Here is a 15118-nt window from a genome sequence, read left to right on the forward strand (position 1 = left end):
GTTTCTCTCCGAAATATATACGCTTACTTACTGAATAGCGTTTCGCTCACATTTAGATGCTATATAAATTTAAATTGTACCGTGTATAAATGTGCACTGTGTTGTATGTGCAGCTGTGGTTTGAGCCTGTTTGCTCAACACTTTTGCAGGAGCGCGTGATTTCTCCCGAGACAGACAGCGGTTTCGTTGGCTCAGAGAACGGGAGGATAACTGGCAGGGCCTCGAGTCTGGCTGAGAGTCTGCGTCTCACTGCAAGGTAACAGAGCTGCTATCGCAGTTTCTGCCACCAGTGGGCAGGAGCTTCCTGCTCACTGGATGGTCGGTGAAACAAGCCGAGCAGTTGTGTGTTTGCTTATTGCAAAGGTTTGGTATGAACTGCTGTAGCATCCACCCTGCTTAATCGTGCAGGCATATTAACCCAAAATGTGTACCATTTGCTTCACAATACGCTTTAAAAATCCTGTGACATCATATTCCGAATTTGCCACGTTAGAATAGTAATCACAAATGAATTAGGTAAAGCCACAAAGCAACATCGTCCTCCAATAAAACTACTTAATACTATAATCGTGTGTGAAATAGAGTGCCTTCATGATAGCCTCGTGCTGTAAGATAGCACAATGCCAATGATAATTTTAATTTGTTGTCCTAAGATTATTTAAAGTCGAAGTGAATCGTGACTTGAGCCGTAACGATCGCACTGCAATGGGGGACGAATTGTCACATGCCCTCGTCACTGCCGCAGAGAGTTCTGCGCCTTGGGTAACAGCACGAGCATCCGATTTAAAGCTTTTGTGACTGCAGGGATTCATCTTCTAGGTTCTTTCGGTAAAGTCACGTAGAATGGAAATAATAAAATAATAAAAATAATTATTTTATTATGTTGTATTTTTATTATTTCCATTCTACGTGACTTTACCGAAAGAACCAAGAACATGAGCATCCGCTTTGTTAATTCGCCCCAGGAGCAGCAGCTCCCACCCGTCTCTGCCCGAGGAGGAGTGCGAGAGCGACGCCCCAGCTGTTGCACCAGTGTTGGCGGAGCCTGCGCGGCAACGCGGGGTCTGGCCCGACGCAGAGGCCAGCGAGGCGGTGGGAGCGCACGGACCGCGCGTGGCGCGCAGACCCGGCGCGTCCTCAAGCCGGTGGAACGCGAGCGCGGCGAGCGACTGGGACTCGCGAGGCCGCCAGGGTGAGGACCCGCAGGGTACATGCACCCGCAAAGAAAACGATCGCAGAATATTGGAGCGCGTCCTGTGAGCGAGCACCTATTATTGTTGGCAAGGCACATAAGGGGATGGAGTGGCCAGTACCGTGCCTGGCAAGCTTTGTCTCCCCAGTGCTAATATTTGAGATAACGTTCCGGGTACTCATTTCAGGCTGAGTCGACCAAGCCCAGGACTGATACAGATAATTGCCACTGATGTTAGTTGTGGCCGATAATCTAACTCAGGTTGCCAGGTTCATAGCACACTGCCACAAACACATGTCTGTGCTCACTACTCTTCGTAATGCACATGCCAGACGTGAACACTCATGCTTATAATCTTGAAGTTAAACAGTGCTGAGTCTGAATAGGGTTTGGATGGGTAACAGCACCATGCACAAACAGCTTTGGGCACTATGTGGTGAGCAGTAGAGGGCAGTACAGCAAAATCTGTTGTATATTGCTTCAATGCTTCCACGACTATGCTTAGTGCCTTAGCCAACCCGCATTGACCACCATGGTGAAATGTGGTCAAATAACCCTCGCTTACCCACACGGGCGTGGGGAGATCCCGATCCAGCATTTGACTGACAAAAAAAAAATCTATCTGTAATGCACTTTAATATTGCAGCGTTTGTCGCGGAGGGACCTTTCTAAAATAACGCCTCACTTGACTGATTCTTTAGGTAGAGATAGATTGGACGATTTGGAGCGTGAAGACGTCTGCAGTCTGGATGGATTTCCCTGTCGTCCACTGAAGAGAGCAGAATTGGGCGACCTTGACGGAGAACATCCCAGGGGGAACGCGGCGTGGAGGTGAGTAGGCCAAACACACTTGTCACGCCTGACTTATTTGTGAATTGAAAAAAACTCAATAACACTGCCTTCAAAGAACAAAGTAGAAATATTTGGTCACATTTCGGGTGATGGTCCTTCTTCACAGCAGGGCCATTTCCTGGAGAAGGATCATTGCCTAAAACGTCGCAGATTTTATATATGCACATATTTTAAGCCGGTATTATTGTCGAATTCGTGTTTTTGTTTCGTGTGCTTGTGCACCACTGCCAATGAAGCGTCACCAAATCACTTCTACACTGTAGTTACGCGTCCATTTGTCTGTTGCAATATATTGACAGTCTGTGATCAATACCCAACTTCTGTTTGCAGTGTGGTTATTGTGAGCACTGTCGAGTAATGTGCGATTCCATGATCACAAGAGTGTTTCTTTTATTTTCAATCTGGCATATAATACACCGCTGAAATGCTAAATCATGCAGCATTCAAGATTCTTAATAAAATCATTCTCACGACGTTTCGGCGTTGTGGCCGAAACGTCGTGAGAATTATTTTATTATGTTTTATTTTTATTATTGTGTTACTTCCCTTCTACGTGACTTTACCGAAAGAACCAAGAAGATGAATCCCTACAGTCACGAAAGCTTTAAATCGAAATTCAAGATTCTTTCAGGGAACTGAGTAAACAGTATTGATTACAAATTTCTTGGGCTTTCTGCCTCGTATGAATATTTATGGAGCAGATATAAAAAAAATATGTAAGATATAAATGTGGCTCTTTGTCAGTTCTGTTGAGAGGACTGTGTTATTTTATTTATTCAGCTCATGGGCATCGTATATGAGGTGTGATGACCCATGAAAATGATTATTACAGTCAGCACTTTGTTCCTATTCTTCAGGATTATTTTGCTTTGCGTGTACAATTTGATGCCAAGTGCATTTATTAGTAACATTAAAACCTCTTTAGAATTTGTCTGTTGAGTCTGAAAAACAAGTAACGTACAGTACTTTGGTCTGGGTATAATTTCCATGTCTTGCCTTGTCCTTGATTAAAAGTTCCTGAGTGCATGTGTTCATTTTAAATGTTTGCTTATGACACAAATAATTAAAAATACCCGTAGTTACGTCGCTAAAATTATACTCTTAGGTTTTTTCCCCTCACTTAATACAGTAAATTCAGCTGTGACGGTCCCACCTGATGATGGAGACTTGTGTTGCCTCCGAAACGTCGTGATTTATTATTTTATTTCAATTATTATTTAAAAGAAGGTTATTATTTATTTATTTATATTTTTCCCCTATGTGATTTTACCGAAAGAACTAAGAGTATGAATCCTTGCAGTCACCAAAGCTTCAAATCTAGAACGCTAAAATGATGTTGGGACAATGACATGAGGAGACATGGGAGGGTTAATCTGACACCAGCGCACGGCAGTTGACGGTGTGGCTGACAGGCCTTAATCCGGACCCAATTGTGCCCCGAGCCAAGGCACTGCTCATTGGCTGCGGGCTTTATCCAGTGATCCAGTGGCTTCTGCCTTTGTGGAGCCTCGCACATGCTCAGTAGGGCACTCAACCCAGCCGCGCCGTAGCACACACACACGCTCGCTCGCTCGCTCAGCTGGCCGGCATCCCCGTCATGTGATTGCAGTCGAAGGTCGCCCTTTTTGTCCGGAGGCGAGAGACGTAGTAGCCCTGTCCGTGCGTGGCGTGCGTGGAGCGACGCTGAGCGCGAGGCAGCTCGCGGCCGAGGCTGATATCACCGTGTATGGAATGGCATCAATGGAGCAGGCACCAATTATCACACGCTATTTTGAGAGTCTGAAGGCCTGCTCTGCTCTGAGTGATCATATGATGGTGACAGAGTAAGTGCTGTATACGCCCACATGTGTGATAAGTGCAGCATGCCTGATAATTTTTCTCCTTTTATTAGAAAAAAAATATCTGAACAAGGGCTGCATCAATTTTGGTGTGGATTTAAAAATACCATGGTTATGTTTTTTGAATATTGATTTAATCGTATTTTTAGGCAGTAATGTTGGTGTCTCAGTATTAGTAATATGTAAGATGTTTTGTGTTATTTAACAGTTTAACACAGCAGCCATTCGTGTTGTGCATTTGCATCAGCTGCTGCGTTGTTTGCTATCATTCCATGGTAGCCTCATGGGTCATATGAGAAGGGCGGCTGAACGAGTCTGGTAATTGGATAACCGACACTAATGCATTCTGCACGTTGATTCGTTTCGGAATGAGCTGCAGTGACCAAGAATGGCAGCCCATCATTCATTAATCAGTTTTTGAAAACAAAACCATCAACCTCTATAATGTATGTGTAGTTAACAAAGGATACTGCTTCAGTAAAGTTCTTACTATTCTCAGTCACCGTTAGCTAATGGGCATTCATGAATAAAAATTATAATTTTGTGCTGAGCCCACCACATGAAATGCATGTGTTTGCAAATAATTTCTAAGGAGAATGGAATGTTTTTTGTGGGTGGTGGATTATTTTTCATGTTATTTGGATATTAACTCAAACTGCAACGAAATACTGCATAATTATTCTACGCTCGCAAACCTGAAATATTAAATGTATTACATCAAGGGAAGAACACAGTTAAACCCTTTATGGGAAGGCACTCAATACCCGTGTTGTTTTGCAGAAAAGGAAAACAATTAAAGCACCACCAATGAAAATAGTTTCGTTTTATTTTGAGGTCTCAGATTTATTCCTTAATTACTATTGTCACATTTTTCCTATAACTTTATTTTTCTGAAAACATAAGAAGCATTTTACTCCAACAAATCCTCACTTCCTGTAAAGAAAATAACTAATTCGCGGATTAGCAAGTGAAGACCGTCGAACAGGAACTGTAATAATGAGTGTCGATGCCAGAGCCAGTAGCCGTGCTGATGCAGCAGAGGTCGCAACCGGGTACCCGATACCCGTACCCTACCCGATACCCGTACCCAGTCGGGTACGGGTACCCGTTTGCGACCCTGGTGCGGCTGGGTACGGGTAGACCGTGAGTCACTGGTCAGTAACCGTTTGTCACTCATTTCCCAACGTCTTGTCTCTTCTCACAATTCAAGTTCCTAGAATCAACCCACCCGCGCCTGCAACATGGCTTCATCCCAGAGGTCGCAATCAGGTACCCGATACCCGGACCCTACCCGACCGGGTACGGGTAGGGTACGGGTACGGGTACCCGTTTGCGACCTTGGTGCGGCTGGGTACGGGTACGGGTAGGGAATCAAAACCCGTTTGCGACCTCTGTGACGCAGTGCGTTTTCCTTGCTGCGTGTGAAGCCGGGCGGCTAACGGGCTGCAGAGCGAGGATGGCGACCCACCGTCGCGGCCGTGGGAACGCCCCCACAGCGACGACCTCGCGGCAGCAGAGGGATCGGTGCTGCGGGGTCCCAGCGAGGAGGTGGAGGCAAGGGAGCCGGGCGTCACACCCCGAGCGAAACGAACCCCGTCTGAGGGGGCCTACCCCGACCTGAGTCGCCTCTCCGTAGGCCCGTAAGCCATCTCTTCTCTACGGCCAAGGCATCGGGCTATCGCTATCGCGTGATGACAGGGTGCTTGCAGCCACTCGTCCATCCAGTTCAAAAACTCACAGCTCGCTGTGCCCACTTTTTACATTATGGCTGATTTAGAACTTGAAACAATATTGGTTTAATAAACACTCATCGTTTGTTTATATAGCATCATAAAGGTATGTTTTTTAGACCCAGACCATAACATTAACTGCTCGCAATGTACATAACAGTTTTTAAGGGCAGTAGGTTTTAAATAAATAACAATATGACCTCATTTATAAGACTGTTGTCTTATTTATAGTGCTGTTAACGTACCACAGATCAATACAATGTTCCCGCTGTGCCGGAGACGCTACTTTTGACACTGTGCAAGTCATCACGTTCTATATCACAATACTGTAGTACCCTTTAACACAGACACACGTTGATGTGCCTCTGTTTTGATCGGCAATTCGTACACCACGCGCACCACGACTGCATGTTAATTGTTTACGCTTGATTCTAAGAAAAAGGCAAGGTAATGTATATAAGCGCGCTTGTGATCGATTTTCCCGACGTCCCAGGAGGAGAAGAAGTAAGACTGCCGCACGGCCAGAGGTGAAAAGCGTCCCGCGATCAGAACCGTGGACTCCCCGCTTGTGCTCTTCTCGAGCCACCCTCTCCCTGGCTGACCTGCGGCACCGTGAGTGCGGTGGCACAGATCCACTTGAGCCCAACAGTATATGAGAGGCCCAATTGGAAGTGGTGGTAGAAACCCCCCGCCCCCCCGACTGTTTTTTGGATTGATAAGAATATCCAGATGGGTGACGAGCAGCTACAGGAGCTGCCCTTCCGCTAGCACACGATGGCAGCGATTGTTATGTGCATCTTATTAAAACAGCTACATCTTTCAGCATGTGTGGGTGGGAAGATATATATAACATATTAATGAAATGTTTTAATCTGATTTGTTCATTTTCTATAACCAAGACTTTATATAGAATGACAATGGTTGTACACTATGCTTCCTTTGTCTGTCACGCTGTCATTATTAACAGCGTTTGCAAAGCTTGTGCAGTGTTTCATTATTTACTGAACACTTATTCATCCTCGTATCACATGCTACAGACGTTACTTAAAATAATACAGCCACAATGTGGCTTCTTAAACATGCTGAGAACAGTTGGTGTATATATTTATTTTTCTCATTGTATAGAAATTTATATTTTTAAATCCTTTATATTAAGTTCACTTGCTTGCTTGCTTACGACCGTGCAAATCTTTCGGTCGTTTTTTAACCCACTTCCCGTGATCCAATCGAGCTGACATTTTGCACACAGACTCGTTGTGCGTGACAATGTATTTTCGTTTAAAATATTTTTCCAAAATTTTACACCTTTTAGGAATTTTTTTTTATATTTAATTACCAATTGCTTAATGGTGGCAGACAATCATCTGACACATAGGTGGCAGCCATCTCAAGCCAGAGGACGAGAGGACTCTAGCCGCCCGTTTCAAAGACCAATGTGGGCTGGGTTGTGGCCCATTGAACACGCATATAAAGGATTTATAGTGACGGTGGTGCTTTGCGTGGCAGAATTGTCCCAGAGAGGCGCCGCACACGTGTCTAAGCAAAATTAAAATTGCCTTCCTGACATCGAGAGTGAACGATTGATCCCGCACGTTTCACGCCCCCTCCAATCCCTCGCCCCCCCCCCCCCCCGAAGGCGACGAGCAAGCGGCAGTGACCCCCACAGCCTCGCCGCCTTGGGCCACTCCCCCACGCCGAGCGGCCACGCGGGGGCATCAGTCGCGCGACCACCTGCTCGCCGGACCCTACAGCGGTACCAGCAGCACTGGAGGCCAAACAACATTAGGTAGTTTTTTTTTAATGTGCCAAATTAATTGATACCAGGTAAGAAAGGCAACCTCCTAAAGAACCAAGTAGGTCAACAAACGGTGGACGTTTTTCTTGGACTTCAGACAATCGAGCTGCCCATTTATAGGTTTGACAGTTTACGTGGCATTCCACTGGAAGCGATTGAAAGGTTGGGTCAACTTGGTCTTTGCCTTGCCCCCCCCCCCTTATGCCCCAAAGCCTGGTGCCTAATTTGCGTTTTTTTCTTCCTAGGTGTGGATTACAAAAGTTTCCCTCCAGGTAGACCGTCTGGAAAATTGTTTGAGAGTGACCATCTCTGCCCGAGGTGTTCTTCAAAAGGTGAATTATTTAATTTCATCTACATTTAATGTGCTTTGTCACTTGGTAACTGGCACCGGCAGCACCCCTATGAAGCAGTTTGGGAGTGTAATTGTATAGGCCAGGGGTCTGCAACCTTTAAGACATAAAGAGCCACTTGGACCCGTTTTCGAAGGAAAAAATAAACTGGGAGCCGCAAAACCATTGCAACTATTAAAACAAATATAACACTGCATATATTGTTTCTTACCTTATTGCTATATACAGGATCGTGCAGTCAGCTGTCAATCTGAATAAAAAAAGGACTTTTTCACTTAACAATGTAAAATATATTTTTGCAAATTAATAGCTAAATTACCTGGTTAATGGGATTTTTGCTCCTGAACCTCAGTGCACAGTGTCTGCACATCAGGGCTGTAAGACGTCACCTTCATTTTCACACAGGCTTGCAAGCTGTCATCTGTGAGGCGTGATCGATGTTTGTTTTTAATATAGTTCATGTTGGAGAAGACCTGCTCACATACATATGTGGAGCCGAAGATCGACAGGACTCCAAATGCATACTTTTTCATGTTTATATAAGTGTTGGGGATGGCATTCCATGTTTCGAATACAAGTTTGTCCTGTTTGGGAAGGTTTTCAATATCACTCCATTTATGATTCTGAGCCAGAATGGCCTTCTGACGGGCAACATCCTCAAGAGTAGCGGTCAAGCATTTGAACTTGGACACCCATATATCTTTGTCGGCTATATCGGCCAGTTCCATCTCAAGATCAGGTTGACTTACACCTGCAAATGCAGTCATATTCAATAGGGATGGATCGATCGCCAGGGGAGTGACAGGGAAGGATAATGTCGTTTTTTCCTCTCTGAACTCACAGAATCGTTTCCCCAAACGAACTTTGCATTGTGGTGATTGCAGACTTGAAATATTCCAAATTTATCGTATCATGACTTTGTTTGAACTCTCTCAAAGAGGGAAAGTGAGACAGTGTACCTCTCTGTAAATCTTTGACAAACACTGTCAACTTGCGCTCGAATGCCAAAACCTCCTCCAGCATGTGCAGGGCTGTGCCTCCTTTCCCCTGAAGGGTTGTATTTAGCGTGTTTAGATGTGCTGTCATGTCTACCATAAAATGTAATTTTTCCAGCCACTCTGGCTGTTCCAGCTCAGCAAAGGTGAGCTCTTTGCTGCCCAGGAAGGTTTTTACTTCTTCCAAACATGTGACAAAGCAACGGCAACGTTATTGCCTGTCACCGGGCGGGCAGTGTGGAGCTGAGCGGCGACCTGTCAGCAGCGGCAACGCCAGAGCAGGTGTCACAGTGCGCCTCCTCCCCTCGCTAGCATCCGCCCCGGAGCCGCGGTCAAGGTTCAAAAGAGCCGCATGCGGCTCCGGAGCCGCAGGTTGCCGACCCCTGGTATAGGCCCTAGTAAAGTAGCCTTAATGACATCAGCCACCGAGGTGAAGTGATGGAATCATCTTGTGTGGCGGTGCAAGGTGGATTGTTACGTCACAGCACTGTGAGAGATGGGCATAGTAAGGGGAGGCCTTCATCCAGCAGTGGTTTGATTGTGGCTAACGATTATAGTCGTTTTTCATAGCTCTTGTTTTAAAAGACCTTGAGATAGTGAAGACTGTAACCTTCCTGTCATTCAAATACCTTAACATGCAATTCCCCCCAGAATTTTATTTATTTATTACACAGGAAAGACTAGTGCCGTCAATGTTAATTTGCGTATTGTTTTGATTTGAAGCAGATATTCCTGAAATTCAACACTGCAGGAGATTTTTTTTTATATAGTGCCTTATCAGTGTGCAAATCATCAGTTTGAAGTATAAGCGTTGCTGACACTTGCTGTGAACTTGCTGAGGATGTTGTATTTGCCATGCTGTCTGCTCAGCCAGGACAACAGAGAGACATTGGGACAGCAGGACAAAGAGGCTACTTTGTCCCGTCTGCAATGGTTCCGGGGTCTGCATTGAGTCGAGTAGCCACCATGAAGATGATCCGGGTAGGGGCGGTGGAGAAAGTTTAACGCGCAGTGCATTTATTTTCTTGGCTCTTGCTGTACTATCGCATCAATTTGTGCAAAATACTCGTAGACAAAGGTGAAATTATGATTCTGGAAGCTCTTGCCTATGAACGAATCACCTGGAATTTTGCCAGTCTCTTAAGATCTCAGAAGTTAAGTAGGTTTGGGCCTGGATAGTGCTTGGACGGGTGACCACCATGCATAAAACAGGCATTGTAGTCTGCTGTGGGGGGCTGCATTGTCAGCAGAGGGCAGTGGAGAACATTTATTGTATCACTATAATGTTCTCCAATGTGATAATTGGTTTTTTAACCCTTTTATCTGGCAACAAAACTGACAACTTTTTTACAAGGAGCCATGTTTGCATTGACCACAATACCTGCGGTCGGAATGCAAAAAAAAACACAACTCTGATAATGTATGCACTGTCCTAGAAATTGATTGGTCCATACCCAAGACAGCTTTTCTTAGAGCCTAGTCTCACATGGTGTTGGACCAGATGACGCCAAAAGGCGCACAACTCAAAGACAATGCACCATCAGACTGAGAGCTGGGGGTAAGCATTAACAACCATTGGAACCTCCTTTGCCAGTAGCAAAATATGATAATTGTTTGTTTAACCCTTTTATCTGGCAACAAAACTGACACCTTTTTTAACAAGGAGTCGTGTTTGCATTGACCACAATATCTAAAACCAATTATCATATTTTGCTACCGGCAAAGGAGGTTCCAGTGGTGTTCTCCAATGTGTTTGCTCTCCTGCCTTCCTTCACCAACTCGCACTTCACCAACACCATCCCCTTGGCAGTACAGCCATGTGCAGCCGTGACCTCTTCATGAGTCCATTGGAGGATATTTTGGTGACACTATCGAGTTTAATTTCACAGGCGGATGGTTTCCATTCACCAGTCTGGTGAAGTACTGTATTTCGACAGCCTATAATGTAAAAGCTAATTTATTTAGTTTTTTAGCAATATGAGAATCAACAATGGGAGGATTCGAATGGCATTTCTCAATCTGTTTTCGCAGTCCTGGAAGAGCTGAGGGATGAGACGGAGCACTCGCCTCAATCGAGGAGGCAGCGGCACAGCGGCGAGGTCTTTCCCGGGCTCTACTCGGGGTCCTACGTCTACCCAGCATTGTGAGCGCCACCACAACGCCAACAAGAAGGATTTCCACTTAAGTGGAGCTCTCGGAAAAGCCTGTGGCGTCTTTAGCAAATTCGCGAGCAATGTCGTTCTCGGGAAGTTCTCAAGCGCGCTGTTTAAATGCAAACGGGGTCCTGGGTAGGACTTGGCGTCCCCTTGGCAGTACAGCCATGTGTCATGTCCTCTTAATGAGTCCATTTGAGAGCATTTTGGCGACACTATCGAGTTTAATTTCACAGGCGGATGGCTTTCATTAAGTCCAGTGTTCATTGTCACTTCCAAAGTAAATCACGGAGGCTGTAAATCTGCCGGCCCAATCTGCACTCCCACCTCACTGGTGCACAACGGAGGCGCGGAGCACACACGCTGGAGGCGCGTGGATCGCATGCTAGCGCATTATCGGAGTTACATTCACACCTGCCTCCAATCTCAGCCGTGCTGATGTTTACAGTACCATGACCACTGCTGCAGTGTCTTTTCCACAGTTGAACTCGCCTGCAGACGAATCATGTAGTCGTAGCATCTTGTAGCCTTGTGTTTAGTGGATCATTTTTGCTTTGCAGTTTGTTTGAAAGAATGACTAGCTATCGTGTTTTTTAGCTTGCATGGCATTAATTTATTTACTTAAGACCTTGTTTCATCATAAATGCTGCTGCGCTTGTATAGCAGGTGCAGAATAAGCAAGACTTTCTAGATTGAAACTCATTTGCAATTTTTGGTATCACTTCACTTGAAAGTATGTCTAGTGGCTGTTCAATACAAGTTCTAGTCTCGTTGGGTATAAAAAAGACTACTTTCGTATATAACAAAGCATGTAAATTCTCCTGTCGTGTGATTCAATGGTTATGAATTGGGGTCACGATTGAATAATTTTCTTTGACTTTTGAGTGTAGTGTTCCATAAACCAATTAGAACAAATGTGAAATAATATATTCCCACAAAATATTCTATACCGTACATTGTGAGCTTAAGAATTGATAACCAATGGATGCAACATTGCATTCCTGATAACTTGCAAAAACCTGTGTTAACAATCAAACTCGGGGAGTCAGACATTACATTGTATTACACTGAAGTGGGGGATGGAGTGATGGTGCAATGGTTAGCAGACTCCACTTTGAATCCAGCAACCTAAACTTGATTCGCGATCATGGATAATATCGGTAGTGATATCTGAACTGCTCCTATCAGAATATATATATTGGAGGAATCTGATGAGCTATAAAGCTCTTTTTTCACAAATGTCCAGTTGGCTTAGGGGCCGTCCATAAATGACGTCACGCACCTGGGGGGGGGGGGTCAGACATTTGTGACGTGTGACGAGGGGGGGGGGGTGAGAAATGTGACATCACATCAAAATGCGCAACTTTTCATTAATATAGACACGTTCTACTTAATTAAATAGACTTTTTAATAAATGTTTTCTCCAACAGAGTGCAGCGCCACATTAAATAACGCACTACAATGACAATAGTTTAAAGCGATTTGAAGCATGTTTTATTTGTTTTGGGGGGGGGGGGGCGGCAGAGCTTTGTGACGTCATATTTGAGGGGTGGTGGGGGGGTCTGACGCCGTGTGACGAATCGTCAAAAATCGCGTGAGGTCATTTATGGACGGCCCCTTAGACCCTAAGCCCTCCTTCACCAACCTCCACTGACCAGCACGTTGAAGTATGATCAAAGGACCCCCATGATCGGTGTGGGAAAGCCCTCATTCAGCATTGCTTTGACAAAGTTGTGACAGCAATGTACAGTCCACGATTGGCTTCCGCAACAGCCGTGTGTGTGGCTTCTATGCAAAGGGAAAAGATGGCTGGTTTTTAGGCAGAGAGGGGGGATGCGGAGCTGTCTAAACTGACCGTGCCCCCGTGTGCACCAGCAGATACGGCCTGCCCTCAGCGCTGTACGTGTCGCCGTATCACTCCCGCTTCTACCTGCCGGAACCACCACCCAGGAGCCAGGTGCGCCCACGCGGAGTCTGCAACGGCCGGGCACGCGGCGAGGACATCGGCGTGGTATGGACATGAAGCCACGCAACTGTCCGCATGAGTGTTGTTGGTGTTGCAATGAGGGTTTTTGTTGGTGTCATAACAGCTCCACGCCACTGTGTGAGTTTCCGCAGGGGCATTGTTCGTGTGTTGTCTTAGCAGTTCCACGCAAGTGTTAGAATTATGGACGATGTGTGACCACGTGACCCACAGGTGAGAGCGGAGTTTAGCGCTGCTGATGTCCTGGGTATGAATTCAGGTTTCAGCCGCCTCTTGTTAAACCGGATTCTCAAGTTACTCGATTGGTTTCATTGCTGTCAACATAACGCTACAAAAAAACATTGCAGTAAATCTGGCTATGTACTTTGTCGCTAAATTCTAGCTCTGAATTAAAAATGTCAGTGACTGTGGTGAACGTTTTCAAGTAGGGAGGGTGTTAAAGTGTTGCCCCCCAACTTTACTGTCTGGAACAGAGGTCACTTGACAGGATTTCAGACGTAGTGCCGTGATCTACACAGGATTTCGCTGCTCTGGAAAATATCTTGATAAGCTGTCTAGTGGCGCAACACCGACAGCACAATCGGGATACAAATCGAGGGAGACAACATTCCAAACAATTATTCGTGTTGTTGTAATTGCTCCACGCCATAGCCTACGTGTAAAATGCCCACGCGAGCATCGTCAGTGTTTTTGTAACACCGTGGGGGTGCTGTGTTCCCAAGTCCTGGCAGGGCTCCGGGCGGGATCTATGCAAGTCTCTGGACTGCGCCATCAGGACGGCCGAGGGGATGCGACGCACCAGCCAGAGGATGGTGGAGTTCCTCTCCAGGGATATCGCCCATGTGCACGCCACACACCAGTTCCTCTTCCGCTGACACCGCGTGGTGTCGTGCGCTCCGTAACCACTGTTGGCGAACTCACGCTGGAGACCGCGGTGGGCTTCTTCACACTCTTTGTGGTACAGTATCACGGCAAGACGTAGTGGTGCACGCCCACGATCAGCCACTTTGGGAGGTCAGGGTTGGTGGTGCACGAATATTCGTTAAATTCCGCAGAGCTGCGATGTGACTTAAGAGATGGCAGTACTGGAAGCGGGGTTTATGAGCACATCTGTGTGAACCTTGGTGTTATTGCTTCGTATGCCAGGTATTCCTTTTTGCTCCCACAAAGCACTCGATGAAAATGGACAAAACATCTCATGAAAGTTTTGAGAATTAGCGAGGCTTTCCTGGATAATTACATTGTTACAACTTACATTCCAAAGTATTTGGTAATGCTTGTTGAGACAGTCATGTTGGACCAAGGCCCATTGAGATATGTCTGTAACGGCATTGTTAAGTGTTTTATGGCGATTAGGTGCACAGCTTGTATTACCATACTGTTAAATTTCAAAAGTGCAACACCCTTGCCAGAAATATGATGAAATGCAACTCTCCATTTTTCCAGTTGCAAGAAGAGTATGTATTGTTAGGTCGTACTGCAATGCAAACTATTGCATAGCTTTCAGAGCTCTTAATGGTTGTCAATTTTATAGCTCTTCAAAACCCATCAACTCTCTGGACTAGTCAATTAAACTTCGAAACATATGGCCATACGAGCCACGCAACAACACCATTTAAGTATTAAATTATGGCATCCGGTGCCTTCATCAGTTCAGGAGTTGCAACGTTGCCTTCAGCACATCTTATCCTGAGTAATACATTGAATAAGGCAAACACTTAAGACAATCAAATGCTGCTTTAACTGTTCCGATGCATTTTTATAGTAACAATTGTATTTACGGATATTTTAAATACGGGGATTGCAAAGACAAAAGTTTTGCACTTGAGGTTTTTTGTAATGAAAAGTGTTTTAAGGGTTTTTCTTCTACATTTTATTTGAGGTCAGGTGTTATATTTGAGATTCAACAGCATTTACCAAATGTTTTAAATTATTGAATTTGATAAAAATGTACATGTACACTTTTTGACTTATTGTAATAAACTTTACGATATTTCCGGTTTGGAGTGGTACATTTTTTAAAAGTATTCTCTCCCCCCCCCCCCCCACAAAAAACAACTTATTAGTTAAGCCCCTAAATGTGACAACTCAGTTTTTTGAATAAGTAATTTGGCTCGGTTAAGTCCGCTTACAAAGATGTGGGTCTTACACCAGAAATTAGTTAAGTAAAATACTGTCCCAAGATGATCAGTATCGAGAGACATCAATTGAATCCTATAAGTGGTTCCC

The 15118-nt window shown here is 45.2% G+C and overlaps 1 protein-coding gene across 4 annotated transcripts in view; it reads left to right on the top strand.

Moving 5' to 3' along the window:
* Window positions 1–14885, top strand: part of LOC144724318 (uncharacterized) — a 30400-nt gene extending 15515 nt beyond the window's left edge. The window contains exons 14-24 of one of the 4 annotated variants that reach the window (XM_078603330.1): window positions 114–256; window positions 966–1192; window positions 1894–2023; window positions 5310–5522; window positions 6106–6224; window positions 7249–7398; window positions 7653–7739; window positions 9623–9733; window positions 10784–10895; window positions 12781–12916; window positions 13612–14885. In XM_078603330.1, the coding sequence (XP_078459456.1) occupies window positions 114–256; window positions 966–1192; window positions 1894–2023; window positions 5310–5522; window positions 6106–6224; window positions 7249–7398; window positions 7653–7739; window positions 9623–9733; window positions 10784–10895; window positions 12781–12916; window positions 13612–13764 (1581 nt within the window). In that variant the 3' untranslated portion in view covers window positions 13765–14885. The remainder of the gene's footprint in view (window positions 1–113; window positions 257–965; window positions 1193–1893; window positions 2024–5309; window positions 5523–6105; window positions 6225–7248; window positions 7399–7652; window positions 7740–9622; window positions 9734–10783; window positions 10896–12780; window positions 12917–13611) is intronic. The other 3 variants (XM_078603331.1, XM_078603332.1, XM_078603333.1) reach the window with 3 other exon arrangements.
* The last annotated feature ends 233 nt before the right edge of the window (window positions 14886–15118 follow it).

Source organism: Lampetra planeri, chromosome 20 (assembly GCF_965212315.1).
Source record: "Lampetra planeri chromosome 20, kcLamPlan1.2.h2, whole genome shotgun sequence".
In the NCBI taxonomy this organism is placed as follows: domain Eukaryota; kingdom Metazoa; phylum Chordata; class Hyperoartia; order Petromyzontiformes; family Petromyzontidae; genus Lampetra; species Lampetra planeri.